This window comes from Alexandromys fortis, unplaced genomic scaffold (genome assembly GCF_014885135.2).
Source record: "Alexandromys fortis isolate MF-2015 unplaced genomic scaffold, M_Fortis_MF-2015_v1.1 scaffold_56, whole genome shotgun sequence".
In the NCBI taxonomy this organism is placed as follows: domain Eukaryota; kingdom Metazoa; phylum Chordata; class Mammalia; order Rodentia; family Cricetidae; genus Alexandromys; species Alexandromys fortis.
Window position 1 is genome coordinate 632,354 of NW_026067935.1, and position 22,091 is coordinate 654,444.

Consider the following 22,091-nt stretch of genomic DNA (forward strand, 5'->3'; position numbering starts at 1 on the left):
TTTTTTTTTTTTTTTTTTTTTTGAGGGGGCTATGTCCTTTTTTTGAGACAGGGTTTCTCTGTGTAACAGTCCTGGCTATCCTAGAACTCACTCTGTAGACCAGGCTGGCCTCGAAGTCACAGAGATCCACCTGCCTTTTAAAGGTGTGCACCACCACCGCCCACAAAAGAATAAGAGTTATTGATCATCCTTGGCTACCCAGTGAGCTTCAGCCCCGCCTGGGATACATGAGACCCTGTCTAAAAACAAATTAATGGTGAGGTATGATGGCTCATAACTGTAATTCCAGCCTTCAGAAGGTTGAAGCAGGAGGATCGCCATGAGTTCCAAACCAGTCAGGGAATGTGAACCTGTATCAACAAAAATAAATATAAGATAGAGGAAGGTGTAGTGACACCTACTTGCCTGGAAGATGGAAGCAGGAATATCAGGAGCTCGAAGTCACCCTTGGCTATACAGCAAGTCTGAGGCCAGGCGAGGCTACGGGAGAGAAGCTCAAAACTAAAACAAAACCCGAACTCAAAATCAAATCACAGGCTCTAACACAGCAGGAGACTCCTCTAAGTCATGCTCTGTGGAAGGGTGAATCCTATCGTGGAGGGCAGAAAACTCTGGAAAATTTGCATGGAATCTCCTTCCAGTTTCCACCCTCGAGGCATGGAGTATTTCTGGATGGTTCTGAGTCTTTCACACAGTTGGCTGGATTTTCCTTCGGCACACAAATGCCCTGTTTCCACTCAGTGACAGGTGGGAGAAGATTTTTAATGATACGCCTTGGACCTTAGGTGTCTTTTAGTGCCGGCTGGAGGCAGGCCTGGTCCCTGGCCGGGTATTGGCATGCAGTCACAATCCCACTGTCTCTAAAGGCTGGAGCAAGAAGAGTGTTCCATCCCACGGGTTCAAAGCTAGCTGGGAGACATGAGACCCTGTCTCCAGCTTGGCACTATTGAGTGGTAACGGAGCCTTTCAGAGGTAGGGCCTACCAAGGGGCGTTAGGTTCTCAGCCTTCCTAACCCTGTGACCCTGTAATGCAGTTCCTCAAGGTGTGGTGGGCCTCCCCAACCATAAAATTATTTTTGTTGCAACTTCATATCTGTAACTTTGCTACTGTTATGACTCGTAATGTGTTTTGAATCGTAATGTGTTAGGAATCGTGTTTTGTCCTGTTATGAATTGTATCTGTGTTTTCCTCTGGTCTTGGGCAATCCCTGTGAAAGGGTCATTTACCCTCAAAGGGGTTGAGACCCACAGGTTGAGAACCACTGTTTGAGATCCCTCAAGACAGATTCTAGGGCCCTGATCTCTTCTCCCTCCCAACCCTGTAGTGAATGGCTTTCCTCCACCACAGGCTCAAAATCAACCTTTTCTCTCTATGAATTGATTCTCTTTTGTAGTTTTTACATTATTCATTCATTCATTCATTCATTCATTCATTCATTCATCCATTTGAGTGTGGACATGTGAAGTGCATGTGAATGCAGGGGCCCAGAGAGGCCAGTACCCAAGATCAGATCCCCTGAAGCTAGGGTCACAGGTGGTTGTGATCTGCCCGACATCTGTGCTGGGACCCAAACTAAGGTCCTCTGGGAGAGCACGATGCGCTCCATCCCTGGTAGTTTTTGCAGAACACGAAGTTGATACAGGCGGATCCCAAGATCTTTGGATGCTTTTTCTGAACAACTGTGTTCGGGCAGAAATCCTTGCCATTCAGTTGTTAAGCCACCCCAAGCCAAAGGCTACTCTGGCTGTGATTTTATGTTGGGGAGTGTGAGATTTTGGAAGAGGAAGTACAGTTCTGGCTACTGGATTGAGTGAGTACCCCCAATGTATGAATTCTACAGTAGCCCTGTCTTCACTGAAGGCAGAAATGAAGGATGTGAGCCCCCAGAGAGTAAGAGCCCCCCAAAGTGACTGCGGGAGAAGCAGCTGCTCAGGTTAACAACCTTCATCCGCTTCCTTCTCACACATGGGCTTAGTTTCGAGGTCACATGAGAGGAAGGTGGCATGTGTCTGTCATTCCAGCACTTAGAAGGCAGAGGCAGGGGGATTGTTGCAAGTGTGAGGTTGGCCTGGGCTCCACAGGAAGCTCCTTTCTCAAACAAAACACCTATCAAGCAGGGATATAGAGAAGGGAAATAGGAAGAAGGAAAAGGAGGGAGGTGGGGAGAACGAGCGAAAGAACATGACAGGCTACAAAGAAGTGAAGGGGTCCTGCTGTAAATACGACAAACCAAAAACAAACTGGTAGGTAAATTCAGTCAAGACACCTCCACTAAGCCAGAGGTCCGCACAGGAGGGTAGAAAGCCTGGGTCTAAGGGCCGAAGCCAGACCTGGAGCAACTGAGCATGGAGCTCGGCTCTTCCAACCCCACAGGTCCCTGGAAGAGAGGCCATACCCTGAGATAGCCCCTCACATGTGAAATGCCCAGTGTGTGTGTGCAGTTAGCTCCAGAAGGCTGCAGTTCCACTAGCGCAGGCTTTCCCAGACCCAGGGCCCAACCAGCACGCCATCACTAAACAAGGAGGTCATCCTGACCTCGCTGTCCCAGGAGCAAGGCCTTCCTCCACCTCACAGGCACTTATTTCACTCACAAGGACAATCAATGTCAAGGTGGGACCCACAAGTGACCCCAGAACTCGGGAGGCTGAAGCAGTGGAATTCCAAGGTTAAGGCCATATTAAGCTCCATGAGAGCCTGCTTCAAAACAGAAAGAGAAAAATTTTTTTAAAAAATGGCTATAAATTGGGGGGGGGGCCTTTAATGTTCTGAGCTTAAGAGTCAGGGTTTTCAGAGACCTTGAACCATACCAAGTAGAGCTGACTGAGCAAAAGAGAATAATACTGTGTGATACATCTTGGCTCCCAATGCCAGTAGGATGAATGAAGAGGAGATGGAGCAAAGAGGTATGTGTGTGTTAATTGGCCGAGGCACTGCAGGGGGTGGGAGGATATGGAGGGACTGGGAGGTGAGTGGAATAGTTTGCATGATGTAAAATTCCCACGGGTTCCTGGATCAAAGAAGCTGTCGTATGTGCCTTTCAAGGTTCCGTGCTTAGGTCTTAGAGGCAGCTACTGATCTGCACAAGGGAGCCTGGCTCTGCTCTGTGGGTTTACCCGAATGCTAATTTCCAGCGGCTAAGGTGTCGCATCACCAGCGGGCCAGGGAAAACCTCAGCAAGGGTGAGGCACAGCTTTAATTAACAGACCAATCAGAGATTTGAGGGAAGCAGAGATTAGTGGTTCTCAATCTTCCCAATGCTCTAACCCTTTAGTACAGTTCATATTGTGATCCCTAACCATAAAATGTTCATTGCTACTTCCTGTGATTTTGCTACTGTTATGAATCGTAATGCCAATATCGGATACATGCATGATCCCTGTGAAAGGGTTGTTTGACTCCCCCAAGGGGTCGCAACCCACAAGTTGAGAACCATTGTAGTAGACAGTTTGCAGCCCTAGAGACTTCAGAACTCATCTGCATGATTAATAAAGGAAATGATTCTAAGGAGTGTCCTGATGAGGTTAGCCAGGGAGGTGCCACACTCTGCTCTCAGGGAAAACAAATTCCACTCACTTCCTCGGGGGTCTTGAACTTAAACACTCAGGCTCATACATGCTTCGAGCCACTATTTCTCCCTTGAAAAAGAAGCGGAGATTGGACAGAGCGTTCTCCCCTGGGCACTTTCAACAGGGCCTGAGATGTGCTTGTGCTGGCGTGGGCACGCTCCTGTCTGAGCTCCCATAGGGCCTTCTCAGGGTGACTTCCCCTCGCCTCCGTTAGCCCAGAAGTCCAGCACTGGTGTTATTATTTTATTGTGGCATCCCCAAACACCAGATCTAAAGCAGTGGTCAAGACATTTGCTGGCAAAGTGGAGATGACCTCAGTCAGTACAGCAAGGCACAGCACCCAGGTTCTAGTTCTTGATTTTAATGTCATCCAACGGAACCGAGGCTCTATATGCAAGAGTAGTCACAAACAGGTATGCTATTGAACACAGGAAGTGTTATAGTCAGTACACAAAAACAAAATTATGCAAATGAAGACAATGGATCCAGCTGACCTCCCACACTCAGAAGGCCATGTCTGTTTCGACACCCAATCTGTTCCCACATTCCCAATCTAACCCTCCCCACTACAGACACATATTTTCCCCAAAATTGCCCCCCCCAAATGTCTCTTCCATCCCAATTCCCAACATCTTGCCTTTAGATAAGGGAAGGCTCCCTTAAGAATAATGGGCATCCCCTCCAGGCAAGAGCCTGCACCGAAGCCCGAGAGCTTAACTGTTTATATAACAATCAAATATGGTTTAAAACTATGCAGAAGGACACTTGACAGTCTTCCTAGGATCAAAATGCTTTGTGGGCAAAGTGTGCTGGGTGACGTCTATCTCAGGACTCAGCCCAGCATCACACGACACCTCCCCGCTCCCCCGCTCCCCGCTGGCTCTGTGTTGCGGGTGTGTGGTAGTCCTCCAGAGAGCAACTCAGAACTTGATCAACCCAAGACACAGAGCTCAGGCAGTTAGTTCCCAGACAACCCAAACCCCAAGAGAAATGAACAGGAGGGTCCAGAGTATTGTTGGCTTTCAGCGTTGGAAGTACTGGGCAGCCAGGTGAGCACACAGAGAAAGGTTATGGATGGTGATGGTTCCTTTATTAGATCAGTAACAATGAACCCCAACCCCCCCCACACACACACACCTTGGAATATTTTGTTTCAATGTGGCTCTCCCTCAGTCTTCTCTGCCTCGACTCTAACGTTGCACCATGTGCCGCTATCAAATCTCTCACTGTCCCGACCAGTGAGCATGTCACCCAGGAGAAAAAGTGCCCAGAGTCAAACAGGAGGGAAGCTCAAGGCTAGGCACTTGGGTCTGCTTCAGCAACAACTGGTCTCACTCACACCGCGAGAGGCATTGACACGGCGCACAAATCATTTTGAGAACGACTTCCTGTGGATCAAGGAAAAACTTTCCTTGCAAATCTTTTGGTCTGGGTCTAAGCAATTGCAACTGGAAAGGGATCAAACGGACAGACAGAGGTAATTTCCACAGACACGACCCCTTCATTTGGAAGCCATCCACAGCCACCACATACAATAGCATATTTCAGAATAAGCTCAGCTTCTCATTAGAGAGGGCCAGAATAGGCTGATGAATTCTTTTATTCTGTTTAGGAAAAGCTCCAAGAGAGTAGAAAGTGAGTTAGAGCCCCAAATAGCAAAGATACAGTTTGACATGATGCTTGTCTTTTTTTTTTCTTTTTTTCCTTTTTTTTTTTTTTTTTTTGTTGAGAAGGGAACCTAGGGCCTTGTGCATAGTAGGTAGGTGTGTTCTCTTATGAAACCACACCCCAGATCCCAATATATATTGCTTATTTCATATTTCACTAGTCAAGGGAAAATTATAATAAATATACTTTATAGTACAAAGAAAAGTTTCTGTGCTGCAAGAAAGTACAGAAGTCACTGGCTTAAAAAGGGTTTTGTTATTTAAAAAAACACATACACACAAGAAGATTTGGTATATGGTCTGCCCTAATATTGCAAACATCAAGTCAACTATTTAAAAAAAATATAGTAAAGGAATTGAAAGGGGAGGGGAGGGAATTCTGAGCTGGTTATCTAGTGCCCCTCCTCTGTCTGCTCCAGTGGCCTGGAACATTCTCTTGCCACAACGGTACAAAACCTATCATCCTGAGAATAAAAAAGGAGACGGAGAAACTGTCTCCAGGAAGTACAGAGACAATGTCTTTCCCCCAGGCATCTTTGTATTAAGCAATCAGTCTGGGCCTGGTTTTGAGCAGATCAGTTTTCCCTCTGTCTTATATTAGTGGACTAAATTTCCAAGCACTGAAGGACTCTCTAGCAGGAAGAGAAAGGGTCCCAGGCCTAGTTACTAGAAGTCCTCCACTCAGTTGTCAGCTCTCTGCTGATCTGGACAACATTCTCAACAGTGTGCTTCACTAACAGTTTAAAAATGGGACGATCAGTTCATCACTCCATCGAGCACTGGCATTAACACTGACTGCCCTAGTGTTCCAACTTTCGCTTCCCGTCAGGTTTAAGATGCATCCTCGACACGGCACAATCGAAACCATTTGGGGGCAGATGCTACTTCTCATTCTTCAACCCAAGAGGATTTCGAGCTGCATAGCATATTCAACTTCAGGACACAACCAGTAGAATCCTTCACACCGGGCCCCAGAACCCACTGAACTATGCCTACAGATAATCCGCGCTATACAGGCTGGGGTTGAATTAGGGGACTTATTGGACAGCTGCCTGTTGACTTTGCGCACCCAGCATTCCTAAGAAGGAAACTCAGGGAATTTTGAGCAAAGGGCAGCCAGATATTATCTTGAACGACACAGACTGGTTTCCCGCATCTTAGAAAATAAGACAACCAGCAACTTGACTGACTTTTGTCTTGACACAGGGCTTGGCAGCTGAACACAACAAGCCCTCTTAGCTCTTGCCAACAACCATAATGAACATTGGAAAGTAGGGCAATTCTTTCTTCCTGTAGCCTTGTTTTTTACCGAAGCTAGTTGTAGGTGAGAGGGCTTGCCTGGAAAAAGTTCAGTGCCAAATACCCGCTCATGCTGAGCAGGGCCAAAACAACATCCCCAGGGTTGGAACACTCCCGGGTTCATGATGGTGATCTCTGGGATCAGGCGGGCCAGCTTTATCTTCAAATTTATGTTGACCCATCAAGGAACCAACATGGAAACTGGACATGATTCTGCTATCAGTATTTCCAATCCGGTAGCCCAAGGAAGATGCTCAGGTCTCTTGACAGTTACAACTGTTTTAGACCACACCTTCCGCAGAGAAGGCAATCAGATCACTCTCTACTCTTGTCTGGACAGTTATGGTTCAAGCAGAGGTTGACAGTTTCAAGCTCGCACTGCAGGAGCTGGCCAAGAATATGCTCCGTCTGCACGGAGTCTCAACCTCTGAGGAGTCAACAGCCTGGAACACGGACTGTTTCCCCAGTTGTCAGCCGTTGCACCGGGCTCATGGTGGCACTCTAGTGGGTGTTACTGTTGGAGAACAATACCAGCAACTCTGGGAAACTGCCAGTAAGGCTGAGAGACGCCCAAAGAAGCATGCTGAAGAGCAAGAGATAGACCAACTAGACTTTGATCATGCTGAACAGGGAATCCTGGTGGACTTCCAAAAAAAAAAAAAAAAAAAAACCCAAAACCCAAAAACCACAACATTGGACATCAAGGCAGGATGACGCTTGCAGCAAAGAGGGGGAAAAATCCAACAACTTGCAGCTTTGGTTCACACTGCAAATCAAGGGAGCCCAACACCTCAAGGCTCTTCTATGTCAGCACCCCAGCAGCCTGCCCCTTCGAATACCTCTACTAGGGGTCCAGATGATCAGGAAACCAGTGCCAGGGAGTAAGCCTCCAACACCTGGATGATTTAGCTGCAGGAAGTAAAGATCCAATAATAACCCATGGCAGCGATGTGCACTAGGATCCCTCTTCTCAGATCTTAGATGCAAGCTCAGATGATGAGTGTGAAGAGGACTATGGCTCACTCACTGCCACTCCTGGCTTTCTGGTTGGACCTCACTGGTCACGCAAGAGCCCAGTTGATGAGACTAAGCAACCTGAAAAAAGAAGCTCCCAAAACGACTCAGTGGACACTAGTCAGCAGACACCCCAAGATCAGGCTTTGCCTATGAGACAACAGTAACAACCTCGGGGTTGCAGGAAAGCCCAGATGCTTCAGGGCAAAAGCTTCCACCTGCTTTAACCAGGGAAAACCTCACTGCAATCCCTGAAACCGGGTAGAGTTGGACCCATTCCTACTTCATTGAGCCACCACCTCCCCCAGTTTATCCTTCTTTGGACATTGACAAGGAAACATCTCAATCACCCCAAGTAGATCCTTTAGAAATACCACTCAAGTCCCCAACTGGTGCTCCCTCAGTAACACCCAACTTGACAACTGAGCAGATCGGTAAAATGGAACAGGAGTAGCGGAGCATAATGGCCAATGAAGGCCTCTGGGCGGGGCAATTGTTTCACCACAGGCCAACTGGTAGACCCAAGGATTTCCCCACTTGGAATGGAGCCATTCTCCAGTTCCCAACAAGCCTAACAGGGGCCACTGCTCCAATAAACAATCAAGAGGGGTGGCACTTTGGGACAGATGGGACCATCGCCATGGAAGGGCAAATGCCTTGATGGTCTGACCTTGACCTGCAGTCACGCCTTGTGCATATTGCATTGATTATTCATAAATTCCCACAAAAGGAACTTAACTACCTCCATATTAATTGGTCTTACAAGGTGAGTCCATTTCTCAGGGATAATTTTGCAACCTCAGGGACAGAAAACCAGAGTTTCAAATATGTTTCTTGCCCTGTTTTGGTCATGAAGTTAATGGTTTAAAGTTAAATTTGTATATTCTGAGTGAGTTAAGCATGAGTAGTGTGTTGTAATGCAGATAGCTGGCTACTCTGCAAACTCTGTTTATGTTATTAAGAAAAAAATGAACACAAGAGCCAGGTGTGGTGGGACATGCCTATGTCCCCCAGAGCTTTGGAGGTAGAGGCAGGAAGGTCAAGAGTATAAGGTTGTCCTTAGCTATAGAGCTAATTTGAGGCCAATCTGGGCTACATAAGACCCTGTCCACAAAATAAAAATAAAACCTATTTAAACAAAGAACTTCTTTGCTAAGACAAGGCCAGAGCCACGGTGTTGGGCTAAGAGCCAAGCAGGGGCTTCATGACCCCAGAAGATCCTATTGTTTGCTGAGGACCACAGAGAGAACTCTATCCTGGAAGACAGCTGCTGCTCCCTCCCTCTAGGCCTTGTTACACTCAGAGTGAAGCACAAGGTCAAAACCATGTGTTCTCCCAGAAGCCCCGGAAAGTCACCCCCTCCACCTGCAATGAGAAGTCCAGCTCAGAGCCCAGGGCTTGGCCTTCTAGTCTTCTGAGGCACATGGATGCCTCTAACCCCCAAGTGTCTGATTGGACCACTCTGACCTTACAGGACTAATATTGGGGGTGCTGCCAATTCCTTATTTTTTTTTTAAAGTTATTAAAGCCGGGTGGTGATGGCGCACGCCTTTAATCCCAGCACTCGGGAAGAGGCAGGCGGATCTCTGTGAGTTCGAGGCCAGCCTGGTCAACAAGAGCTAGTTCCAGGATCGGCACCAAAGCTACAGAGAAACCCTGTCTCGAAAAAACAAAAAAAAAAGTTATTAAAAAAAATACTATCCAGAAACGGTCAAGGATACCTACGATTACATAAAACCCATTGTGCAGTGAGGACAATGTAATGCTCTCAGAAGAGAGCGACACATCTCTCTCTTTGCGGGCTACATGCTGCACCCTGACCGCTGAGCAAGAAATTATTGTGGATTGTTTTCTCTTTTTGAAGCAGGAAGTAGAACACACACATTTACTACAATCATCTTCAGCTCCTAGGATGGCAGTGCCTCCACCTGGGACTTACTTTCCTCTCCCTCAAGCCCAAACAGTAGCTTCCAAAGAAAGAGAGTGTCCGTGCCAAAGAGGTTCACCACACTGGATCCTAACACAAGACTTGGCAGCAGGCCATGATCTCGGCCTCTGGAGGGATGCTACATGTTATGAGTTCCTAGACTCCCTGTCTGCCTAACTTGGGGAATCTTTGGAGAGAACCTTTGAAACCTTCCAGTCCTATGAAGAGTATAACTCTGCAAAGAATGTAAAGCCAAAGCTCCAGGGCACGGCTGTAAACATTGTGGTTTTTCTAAGGCCCAACTGGTACAAGGCTTTGGCAGCTGTGGTTAATCTCAAAGAGAAGGTGACAGGCATGTTCTGGAAGTGCGGGACATATGTTTCCACATCCTAAGACAAGGTACTATAGTCACTGGAAGAGCAAGGAGCACATTGGGGAGAAAAGGACTCTTTCTTCTTTGGCCAGGGCTACAGGGTGGACACTTGGGTAAATCCCCTACCACACTCCTTATTCTGACTGACACACTGAGCACAGGAATGTTCAAACAGGGTGAGGAAGTGATTGACACCTTCATCAGCGACATGGCTCTAAAATGGGCAGACGCTCTCTTGCAAGGTGTCAAGAAGGTTATCAAACCTCTCCGGACTTCCGATGATATCCCCACTAAATCCTGTGGCCTCCAGTGAAGACGCCATGCCTCGAGGAAAAGATGGGGTGAGTGCAGATTAAGTCCCCAAGGTAGACGAGCCAGGGGGGCTGCAGCAGCACCCGTGCCTTTGCATCTGTGCCTCAGCACACTGTCCTCACCTCAGGAGGTTCGGGGACAGTCAGCAGCTCCTCTGGGGATCAGATTCCCAGAGCCGCCCGAGAGGATGGACACCTCTTAAATGGGACCCGGCTACTGGTACTCACCACCACGTGATTTTGAACTCATAGATGGGGCGTTTGCAGTAGTAGTGGTTGACAAGGTGCTTGTCACACACCCCGATGCACTGGTGATCCACTGTGAGGCCTTGGGCTGAGAGGTCCGTGACCAGACAGTGTAACAGGTCATATACATCAGCCACTGCCTCCCAGGGCCCAAAAGACACATCTACTTCACAATGGTGCTCAAAGAGCTGTCCATCACTCTCACTCCGCTCAAAGCGAAGAGAGTTGAGGAGGGGACACTCATAGGGGGTGATGGGCATCTCTTCCTTGAAGACACAGACTTTGAGCTTGGCAAAGCGGGCCTTCCGCTGTACTGCGCGCAGCCGGGCAATCTCCACAATCCGCTCCAAATGGTCTATAGAGTTTAACACAACAGCCGTCAAGGGGCAGGGTGGAGTAGGAGGGGGAAAGAGAGATACAGGCAAACAAAAAGGGACAGACACCCAGTGACAAGATGCAGAGGGGAAGAGGCAGATTTCATGAGGGGACTCCATGGGCTCAGCAAGGGCACACTTCAACAAGGCCCATGGTATTCCAAAGCTAGGAACCCCACACAGGGTGAGGGCTATCCACTTGAAATGTTATCTATCTGCTGGCTGTCCTGAGAGGACTGTGGGAGTGTACGGGAGATGTCCTTCCCAAACTTGAAAAGTCCCAGCGTTACTGAAAGAGGGGAACATTTTCTCCTAATCTGGATGAATTCTGGACCCACCCACTTTTGGGAAAGGCCTGGGAGTTGAAAGATGCCTTGCAACCCCTTTTTCCAGGTGTGTAGGGCAGCTGACCCCTCACCTTTGTAATAGGGCATGAGCCCCAGAAAGGCCTGGCGCACTTTCTCGCCCTTCAGCGGCTGCATGTTCTCCAGCTGCTCCAGGAGGGGCCCAATGGCGTAGTACTGGGCCTCTTTGTGCACGGCTCGCACATGCTCCCGGGGAGGCAGATCCCCTGAGCGCAGGAAGTTCAGCACATCTCTGTGCAGGAAAAAGGGTGAGAAGGAGATAAGGACCATGGGGGTGGGAGGTGGGTGGGTGGGGCTGTCAAGGTGGCTGGAGAAGAATCTGGGCCACATTGTCAGCTGTATAACTTTGATACGTGAACTTGGCCTTTGTGTGCCTTGGGTATCATCACGTACAAGATGAAAGAAAATAAGAAAAGTACCTCACAGGATTGTGGTGGTGCACACCTTTAATCCTGGCACTTGGGAGGCGGAGGCAGGAGGATCCCCTTGAGTTTGAGGCCAGCATGGTCTATAGAATGAGTGAGAAAACCTGTCTTTTGAGCAACAACAAAAAGCTCACTCATAACATAAGTGCAGGCGTAGTAGAGTAACTGAAGCTTTACATGCCCAGTGCTAACAACAAACTCTCCTTGTCCCACATCCTCACCATTAGTTATTCTGTAGCTCTATGGAGAAGACAAAATACCTAACAACATGGGAATTAACTGGTTTTAAAACTAAGGAAAGTCGGGGCTGGAGAGATGGCTCAGTGGTTAAGAGCATCGCCTGCTCTTCCAAAGGTCCTGAGTTCAATTCCCAGCAACCACATGGTGGCTCACAACCATCTATAATGATGTCTGGTGCCCTCTTCTGGCCTCCAGGCATACATGCAGACAAAATATTGTATACATAATAAATGAATTAAAAAAAACTAAGGAATATATAGTTTCTTAGGTAGGGTTTCTCTGTGTAGCTCTGTGGCTGTCCTGGAACTAGCTCTTGTAGACCAGGCTGGCCTTGAGCCTCTGCCTCCTGAGTGCTGGTATTAAAGGCGTGCGCCACCACCTTTTTCTTTTCTTTTCTTTTTTTTTTTTTTTGAGACAGGGTTTCTCTGTGTAACTATCCTGGCTATCCTGGAACTTGCCTCCCTAGTGCTGGGTTTTAAAATTGTGACCAGCACTGCCTGGTATATTCAGTCCTTCTGATCCTCTTCAGACTCTCTAGCTAGTGCTGAGAGTAACATTAATCAGGCCTATTGCCGTGGTTATGGAAGACAGTAAGGAAACCCTTAAATAAGTCTGTTACATCAATAGTTAATCTGAATTATAATGTGACAAGAGCTAACACAATTTTTTGTTTTGTTTTTTCAATACAGGGTCTCCCTCTACAGCCCTGGCTGACCTGGAAACCACTCTATAGACCAGGCTGGCCTTAAACTCAGAGATCTTCCTGCCTCTGCCTCCTGAGTGCTGGGATTAAAGGTGTCACCACCACCGCCCAGTTTAACACCAAGTATTAATCTGCATTAGCCACTAATCACATGCCACCCATTTGATCCTTTTAATGACATTCTAGGGCAGGGTCTCTCTTAGTTCCTGTCTATAAATGGGGCCCGGCTGGGACCTAAGAGGTTATGGAAGACACTTGTTGAAGGAGCCACAGCTGGCAAAGGCTCAGCTCTGGACACAACTGACGCTGATCTGCAACAATGGTCCTGGCTTCATTAGAAACAGCCAAACCAAAGTGCTGGGACTCCCCCCAGGCCCAAGCAGTACCCATGACGGTAGTGTTGATGCATGAACTCCGCCAGCAAAGGTGTGTGTACCCTTCCTTCCTCATACCCTGGCCTCATACTGTGAATCTCTGAAGAACTCTATCTCCTGCTGATAAACCAGACTACTGGGGTCCAGCAGCCCACACATCAATGCCTACATCTTGCTTTCTGCTATATTTTAGCCACTTTCTAGCAGAGGCCAACAGGACACTGGCATATAAGCCTTAATTTGGATCCTGTTCTTCCTCCCCACAGCCCTTTTAGAGATTTTTATTATTTTTCACTGTCTGGTGTGTGGGAATGGATGCGGGCACAGAGTGCAGGCGCCCTGAGGAGGGTAAAGTTACCAGACCCCCGGGAACTCAAGTTCCAAGCTATTGAGAGCCACCTGACATGGGTGCTGGGGCCTGAACTCAGGTCCCCTGCAAGAGCAGTGCAAGCACTTAACCTCTGAGCATCTCTCTAACCACTCCCACCCCCTGAAATTCAGTCCTCTGGGATCATCAATAAACCCTTATGTACTCTGACAAACAGAACCCTGGGCCAAGCCCAGCTAAGAGCTGCCAGCTGGGGCCAGCACTTTCCTCCCCAAATGCCTGCAAACAAAAATCTTTTTATAGTTACAGGGTGATGTGACACTTTGTTTCCTCACCACAAGAGGCAGCTGATAGCCCACTGGGGAGAACCAGACACTGCAAAACAAAGAATTCGGCCAGAGGCTCCTTTCTAAGGACAAAAATGGCCCTTGTAGGCAAACCTTACTGGAGGTCAACACAAAGACATGTAGATCAGTTGAAGAGTTTCCGCTTCCCTGCCATTGGTTCAAGGTCAAAGGCCATGCCAATCCTCTAATCATCTCTACAGCTAGACCAAAGGAGCAGAGGACTCCAGCCGTGTATTCTGAAGATGTGACCTAGCTGAGGCCACATACAGGCTCTTTACTTAACCCTCTTTGACAAGTCGACCAGACAGCTACAATTATTTCTCATATCAACAAGGAAATAGATGGCTGAGATGTTAAGAGCACTTGCTATTCTTCCAGAAAACAGTCCTTACCACCCACAATGGCAGCTCACGACTGTTTGTGACTCCAATTCTAGGGGATCCAACATCCTACTCTGGCCTCTGAGGGTATCCGATACACACAAGAGAGACACACGCATAAATAAAAATAAATCTTAAAACAAAACCGCATTGAGCCAGGTGGTGGAGGCACACACCTTTAATCCCGGCACTTGGGAGGCAAAGGCAGGTGCATCTCTGTGAGTTCCAGGACAGGCACCAAAGCTACACAGAGAAACCCCGTCTCAAAAAACAAACAAAAGCAATGAAGTTGAGACATTCTTTATAAGGTTTGCCAGAAGTGTTTTCATGGGAAAGTGTATAAATCACACATACATTTCTTTAGAATATATATATCAAATACATTTGAGACTATGGTGTATGTGTGTATGTGTGTTGTTAAAATCTCAGGAACAATACAAGTTTGCTTTTTAAGGGTTTCTTAGCAAGATAAAGGGGTAGCAATCCGGCACCAGCCTTCTCCTCACCCTTTTTGTTTTGAGCCACTGTAAGCCTCAGAACCACTGCCTCCGTATTGAGGTAGGTGTTGTTTGTTGGGAGTGTTAAGGGTCTTCTTATGAAACCCAAGCTGCCCTAGAAACAACTTGCAATCTTTCTGTTTACACCTCTCAAGAGCTGGGATTATAGCTGAGTGCCGCATACCCAACTTGCATGGTTTATTGAGCCCCAGAATCTAAATGTACAGGTGTTCTCCAAGATGCTTTTTGACAGAAAACCCTGTCTCCAAATATTTTAAATTTTTTTCCTCAAAGCTGGAGAGATGTCTCAGCAGTTAAAACTCTGGCTGCTCTTTCAGAGGTCCTGAGTACAATTACCAGCAACCACATGGTGGCTCACAACCATTTGTAATGAGACCTGGTGCCCTCTTCTGCCCTGCAGGCATACATACAGGCAGAACACTGTATAGATAATAAATAAATCTTTAAATGTTTTTCTCTTGCTTTCTTCACCTCCTCTGGCCAAGCAACTAAGTGTTTTAGTCTAAGCCAATAAGAACATTTATTAAATCCCACCACCAGGCTATCTCCTCTGGTACCATAGAATACGGCAACACTCAAGACCGAATCCCAGGCTACTTGCTTGCTATGACTATGGAGCTGATTGCAGAGGAAGAGACATACCCAAAGTGCGTGCCATCTCGGTCAATGAAGTACCGGCCCTCAGAGTCTGTAGGGATGTAATGTCGCCCGCTGAACATGGCAGCCAACATGGTGTCTTCATAGCGCCGCAGGGTAGACAGGCGTGTGGTAAAGTGGGCCCCTCCAATGTTAAGGGGAACGACCTCAGGAAACTGGAAAGGAACCCGCACAGCTTTCAGACTGGCAGTCTGCCTGGGCTCGTTAATGTCACACCACTCAATCATCCCGAACTTGGGGACCATCTGAATACTCTCTTTTTCCCTGTCTCTCCTCTTCTCTGGAGTCCTGCTCATTCCACCTGACAGCTCTTACACCAGGTCTCTCTTCAGTACAACCCCACACTGCTCAGCGTTCATCCTCCTCCCCTTCCTGAACGTATCATCCCGATGTCCTTATCCATGCCATCTCCTTGGCCACAAACGCTCTTACTAGCCTCCTCCTGTCCAGCCAGCCAATGAACTTGCCAAATGTGGTGGTATAGGCTGCTCACCGTGCAAGCACCTGGATGAGCATCGCCTACCGACCCAGGTGTGTGCCCTTTTCTAATTCACACCAAGGCACGAGGTCAACTGGCAGCACTGGTTTATTCTCTAAGGTTCCGTGGCCACTACTGCTCTGTCCTCCCTCACAGGTCCCCAGGACAGAATTCTGTATCTAGTCCTCCATTACGTCTTCCCTGCATGCCATGCTCTCTTCTGTTACAGCACCTGGAACAATGCAATGGCAATCTTTTTCCTCTGTCAACCTGTTTTACCAGATGCCAGGCATCCTAACGCGCATCCTAAATGCGCAGAGACTGTGTGTGCTTGCCGGTGGTTACCAGGGACCAGCTGTGTTCCAATGGCCCGAGGCATCCGGTCCTCATCCCTTTCTTACCCAGAGACCTCACATGCTACGCAGGGCGTCTAAGGCTGAGCTTCTCTCTCTCTCAGCATCCCCATCCCCGTCATCCACTGCACTCCACGCCTCTCCTCTCAAACCAGAGTGACTTATTGGTTTCAAGTCCCCTAAGGTTTGCATGGCAAGGGCTAAGTGACGACAGGAAAATGGCGGTAAAGGTTAGCCGTGGGACCCTCAAAAGGGTCCCTTCCTGAAATGCTTGAGAATTAAAAAAAAAAATTCAGTGCTCTATTTTCTCTAAACTATATATGGAAGAACTGTTTCTGATCTAACTTTCCCATAGACTGCCTCCAAATCAACTAAAATTTTATCCCAGCATAACTCTTATTTTTCAATGTGATGACATCACTCTAGCTGTGGTGAAAGTCCTTTGCAAAAAAAAAAAAAAAAAAAAGGAAGGGCACAGCTAGGCACGGTGGTGCAAACCTTTAATCCCGACACTTGGGAGGCAGAGGAAGGATAATCTCTTTGAGGCTAGCCTGGTCTACAAAGTGAGACAGGCTAATCAGGGTGCTGCATAGAGAGGCCCTGTCTCATAAAAAGAAAGAATGCAAATGATGAAATAAAACTTAAGACCTGCCTTAGAGTAAAAACGGAAATTCACAAAATCAATTAATGAAACACACAGGATGTACAATTCTAAGTATAAACTCAACTCTTTTTTTTTTTTTTTTTTTGAGACAGTCTCACTATGTAGTCCTCACTGTCCTAGAACTCACAAAAATCCATCTGCCTCTACCTCTGGTGTGTGGGGATTCAAGGTGTGCACCACCATGCCCAGCAAATTTCAACCCTCAGTGCAAAATGCCTTCTACTTTTCTACAGAAACTCTAAATCCATTCTGTGTGTGTGCCAAGACTCAAATGTCGTCTTGGTACAACGCTTTGCACTTCCGGGAGTCTGTGTTAGAGGGAGTTCATACTCATCCACTTCTTTGAACCATATGTGAGAGAAAACACTGAAGAGGGCTCTCAGTATTGCATGGAGGGATGTGATTCATAGGAAGCTGGGACTGACACCTGGCCCGCAGTCTGGGGAGTCGTGCCCTTTCCTTCAAACCACATCTTTTATCCAATGACAGTGCACACACGCACACGCGCGCGCGCGCGCACACACACACACACACACACACACAAAACCTCCACTGTATCTCTATTGGCTCTTTTCCCTGACTGCAGTTATATCTAAAATTTTGCTTATTTTCACAAGTTTCCCACGATGTGGGCAATTCGGGGCTCCTAACCGGAATGCAATACTGGCTGCTGCTGCCTGAGAGCCTCACCCAGCCGGCCCCTTCAGACAACTCTGTGGGCTGAAGTCTCCACTTCTGTACCCATCTGCCTGTTTGTCTCGAGAGTCATTGCAGGTGCAAAGTGTCACACCCATGAAGGACTAATGAAGTCACCGTGTGCCCGAGCACAGTAGCAAGATGACTGAGCGGGCCAATCCCACCATCTCTGCTCTAGAGTTCAAGCCTTCAGTGCCCCCCTGCTAGTTCCCGAATTTATCGCATTTACGCCCTTGTTCGTGCTGTTTTCTTTGCTCCCGATGCTCTACCACTCATTTCTGTGCATCTAAATGAAATTGCCCCGTGCGGTGATGCAGATTGTTCACTGCATGAAAGCAACTGGATGGGAGAGGTCGCTCTGCGCGGGTGTGTCCTTTTCCCCAAATCATACCAAGGTACCATGTAGGTTATCTGAGCACAGCTTCCTACACCACTGTCTGGACTGCTGGAGAATACACCTGAGCAACCCTGGGCCTCCTTTTGGAGTGTATGGAACGTGCTATGTGTTGAAAAGTCCCGAGTCCTCCTCTAGCTGATAAAGGGGGAAGATAGGATACAGGAGTGGAACTGGACATCCTGGTAGCTACTGAGTCTAGGAAAGAGGCACACGGGGTGCAGGTGACCCCGGGCAGGGAGGACACACCTCATGCACCAGTGGCATCAGTGGTGGACAGCTCCTTTGGAGGCTCACCTCCCAAGGTCAGTTCTAAACGCACCAGTCTCCCTTCCCCCCTCCATCGCTCGGTCCAGGTACCTCCTGGGGCAGCAGGGGCAGCCCGTGCCCCGCTTGCGTGGCCGTCGGAGTGGCCGGCTCCAGGAAGTCGTCCTCGGCTTCGGAGCTGGACATGGCACCGTCCGAGTGACGGCTGTCTGGCTCCCGCCCGGTGACTACCACCATCCCTCTGGCTCTGGGCGGTGGGCGCGGCTTCGGGTAGGCGGGTGGGCGGAGGCCTGGAGAACTAAAGCCAAGCAGCGCCTAACATGACGAGACGGGACGCTGGCGGGCGCCCGACGCCGAGGGCCAGCGCGCAGCAGCAGGCAGGACGTCGCGCGCAGCCCTCCAACCGTCTAACGACCACCGCGCCTACAGTTAGTCGTTGGTCTGACCTGGCCGCCTCCTGCTATTGGCCGAGCCTCCGCTAGCTCCGCCTTGATTGTCGGGAGGTTCGTCCAATCACAGAGCAAACAGCTCGGCCTGAAGCCGAAGTAGCCGCTGGCCTGCCCAACTCTGATTGGCTCGCTGACGGACGGGCGCGCGCGACGCCGGCTTGCTCGAGGGTTTGGCCAAGGGGAGGCGATCTCCAGGCGCCGACCTCGATCGGCCACCACCGCGTGGACCCTACGCCGCAAATCGGAACCAGGCGCTTCTTGCTATTGGCCGAGACTTCACTGGCTCCTGCTGTGATTGGCAGGGGACTCGTCCAATCAGAGCGGAAAAACGCTTGGCCTCGAGGCGGGGTCGCGGGGTCGGCTTGTTCCACTCTGATTGGCTCGCTGACTAACGGGAGCGCTGCCTCCCCTGGTCCAGGCCGCTTACCTAGCGACCGCAGCGCAGGTAGCATCTCTGCCCGGACCAGGCCGCCTCCCGCTGTGGGCGGAGTGTGATTAGCCCCGCCCTGACCGATAAAGGTCTGGTCCGACGTTCGAGCCTGGAGCTAGAGTGACAGCTGACAGCCGGCTTGCCGATCGCCCCGCTCTTTTTGGCCATCTAACTAACGGGCACGAAGCTCGCTCATAGGGGCAGCGCCTTGGTTCGGCTGGCATTGGCTCTCTGACTAGCGGGCGCGAAGCTCCAAGCCACCTTGTCTTCACCGGCCGCAAGCACCCAGTACTAGCTGGTTTGTCTCCATAGTAAAGAGAGGCCTGGGCAGGCTGTCTCTGAGGATGCGCTGAGCAGGGCTGAGGGCACCGGCGGTGTAGAACATGGAAGTAGAGCCCTGCAACAATGTGGTTGGCCCTTCTTGAACCGCAAGGGCATGGCTGCTGTGCTAGGCTTTTTCCGTGGACTCACACAGAAATCTGAAGAAGAAGAAAAAAAAACAAACCAGTCTTAGTGGCATACACTTTTAATTGCAGCGACTTGAGAGGCTTAGAAGGATTTCTGAGAATTCAACTCGTCTCTAATAATAACAACAACAACAACAACAACAATAGAGTTGGGCATGGTGTCTCCCACTGTAATCCCAGTACTCGGGAGAGGCTTGGGAGTCAAGGCCAGCCTCGGCTACGTAGCATGTTCGAGTCCACCTTGGATTGCATGATGAAAAAAGATACTTAAAAGGAAAAAAATAAAATAAAAATCATGGAGGAAAAAAAATGAAAGAAAGAAAAACCAAAATAGGACCCAGTGAGATCAATGAATGATAGATTCTTCTGACAGGTTGGCAAAGAAGCCCTATAGGTAGACAAGATGGCAAACAGATCAGGTGCTTCACCAAGAGCAAAAGCCAGCAGTTCAACACCACCCCTACCGCCCTACCCCCACCCCTGCCAGCAGGGTTCCCCTTCTCTCTTAGACCTGCCAAGACATAACTCAGCTTTCATAACAGTATGGGTTATCAGCTCCCTCCTGTGTGTTTAAATTGACCAATCAGAACTAAGGGGATGGAGATCCACCCTAGACCACGAAAAGACTCAAGCCTACCTTTAGGCTGGATTTCCAAATCCCTTCTCCACTGGCAGGGAGTGTGTGTCTTTTGCTGTGTGTATGACTCCAGTAAAACTTGGCTGACTGCTGAGTCCTTGCCGTCCCAGCTGTGTCATTCTCTATACCTGCAGCTCTAGATGACCTCACCATGATGGCATCGTGACCTCTGCACCAGGACACAGTTGGAAACAAGCTCTTCCAGAAAGATCGTCCCAGCTAGCCAGATGACCTATTGACGCAACACACCTCAGTCACTCAGGGACTGTGTGACCTGTTGAGGAGGCTCCTTCAGAAAAAAAAAAAAAAATACAACCCTGTACCTTTCAGCAGCTCCGACAGGCTTTGTCACCCGTTTCAGTAAATCACTTAAAGAGAAAACCAGGGAGTTAATCCACGCAGCTACACTGGGAAGAGAAAATGCTAAAGGACTCCTGTTACCTCCAAGTTCATCTGATAATTGACGTGAACTTGGGGTTTAAGTAGATGATGGATTGGGGCAGAGGAGACGATATGCAAATAAAGCAGCCCCAGTCAAGTGGGTTGTCTTGGTTCGGATTCTGTGAGGTGGTCCAGAGAAATCCTTTCAGCTGGAGACAAGCTGATTAGGATCACCCCTGCTTCCCCTGGGGCCTTGCCATCGTGGACAATGGCCCCCAGGGGGTTGTGGGTGGGTGTCTTTGCTGTGAGTCTCTTCTGTTCCGAGAATCCACCTGGAAGAGGACAGTGTCAAGAGTGGACAGTAAGATGCCTCAGCCACTCGTCTTTTTGCCCATCCTGAAGGGATAGGTTCAGGCAGATAACTCAAATGATAAGCATACCTATGTAGAATCAACCAGGAATTTGACACAGAGAAAACCGGGACAGAGAAGTCAGTCAGGTTTTTGTCCTGCTTTGTGTGTGAGTATGTACAGGCGCCCTTGGAAGCTAGAAGAGGGCATCAGGTCCCTGGAGTTGGAGTGAAGGTGGATCTAAGCTGCCCCAGTGTGGGTGCTGGGATCAGAACTCAGGTCCTCTGGAAGAGCAGTCAGTGCTCTTAATCACGGAGTCTTTTCTCCAGCCCAGACTTCAGATTTTAAACTACTTTCTCATTGTGTTCCTCATATACTTTCATACCATTGACAGAAATGGAAAATGAAGCCAGGGCGTAGGGGCATAGACCTGTAGCGCCAGCACCTGGGAGATGGCCACAGGCGGTCATCCTCAGAGACATAATGAGTTAGAGGCCAGCCTGAGTTCCATGAAGTCCTGTCAGGGGAGTACAAACTGGCAAAAGCCGCCAACTCAAACAATTTCCTCTCTTCCTTAGGACAAGAGTGCTTCCATTGCAACAGAAATTGCAACCAGATTTTGGTTTAGGCAACAGAAAGAATTTTATCATACATAATAAGACATCTGAGCAGGCCCAGGTTGGTTCGCTGGATCGATTTTCCTCGTTTATCCACTCTGCCAGAGGGCCTCTCCCCTCTTAGGAGTCTACACGAGAAAGGCGTGTGGCTAAGGAGCACCGAGAAGACATTCTGAAAGGCTGATGAGGAGCCGAGTGGGGGTGGCACTCACCTGCAACCGCTGCCCTTGGGAGACTGAGGCAGGAAGAGTTTGAGGCCAGATTGGGATGCATAGTGAGACCTAAAAAACAAAGCATTGACGCTGTAGTTTAGTTGGTAGAGTTCCTACAATGCACTAAACCCTGGGTTCCACCCCCAGTAATATATTAACTGGATATTGGAACAATAATCCAAATAAAACTCGGACTGATGAGGTGGTTCATCAGGTCAAGGCACTTGCCACCACCCTGTGTGCGAACACTGAAGCCCATGTGGTGGGAGAGAACCAACTCCTGGAAACTGTCCTCCAACCTCCGCAACCACACCACGGCATCCACGTGAGCATGTGCGCACAAACACACAAAGAAATACAAAAATAAGACCTATAACTCCCAACACCATGGAGGTAGAAACAGGATCAGAAATTGAAGGTTATTCTGACTAGAGAGCGGGTTTGCAGCCAGGTTGAGCTGTGTGAGACCCTGTCTCAAAAATGAAAGTGGACTGGGTAGTGGTGGCGCACACCTTTAATCCCAGCTCTTGGGAGGAAGAGGCAAGCGGACCTTTGTGAATTCGAGGCCAGCCTGGTCTACA

The 22,091-nt window shown here is 48.8% G+C and overlaps 1 protein-coding gene across 2 annotated transcripts; it reads right to left on the reverse strand.

Annotated features, from left to right (window-relative positions):
• Nucleotides 1-3,912: 3,912 nt before the first annotated feature.
• On the reverse strand, nt 3,913-21,631 carry Kctd7 (potassium channel tetramerization domain containing 7). Of its 2 annotated transcripts, none has more exons than XM_050146417.1 (6): nt 21,511-21,631; nt 19,951-20,239; nt 18,061-19,325; nt 15,101-15,270; nt 11,197-11,375; nt 3,913-10,759 (listed from the first exon to the last, which is right to left on the reverse strand). In XM_050146417.1, the coding sequence occupies exons 3-6, from the start codon at nt 18,202-18,204 to the stop codon at nt 10,383-10,385; spliced, it is 870 nt and encodes a 289-aa protein (XP_050002374.1). In that variant the 5' UTR covers nt 18,205-19,325; nt 19,951-20,239; nt 21,511-21,631; the 3' UTR covers nt 3,913-10,382. The 2 variants fall into 2 exon arrangements, with proteins under 2 accessions (XP_050002374.1, XP_050002375.1); XM_050146418.1 differs by lacking the exon at nt 21,511-21,631 and adding an exon at nt 20,274-20,322 and having other exon boundaries at nt 19,951-20,182.
• Nucleotides 21,632-22,091: the final 460 nt, after the last annotated feature.

Excerpts from the sequence above, each read along its gene's own strand:
- Kctd7 (XM_050146417.1), bottom strand. The coding sequence starts at position 18,204 with ATGGTGGTAGTCACCGGGCGGGAGCCAGACAGCCGTCACTCGGACGGT. Across the intron at positions 15,271-18,060 it reads TGCCCCTGCTGCCCCAGGAG|TTTCCTGAGGTCGTTCCCCT; the intron begins GTACCTGGACCG and ends GTTCCTTTCCAG. Across the intron at positions 11,376-15,100 it reads CGAGATGGCACGCACTTTGG|AGATGTGCTGAACTTCCTGC; the intron begins GTATGTCTCTTC and ends TTTCCTGCACAG.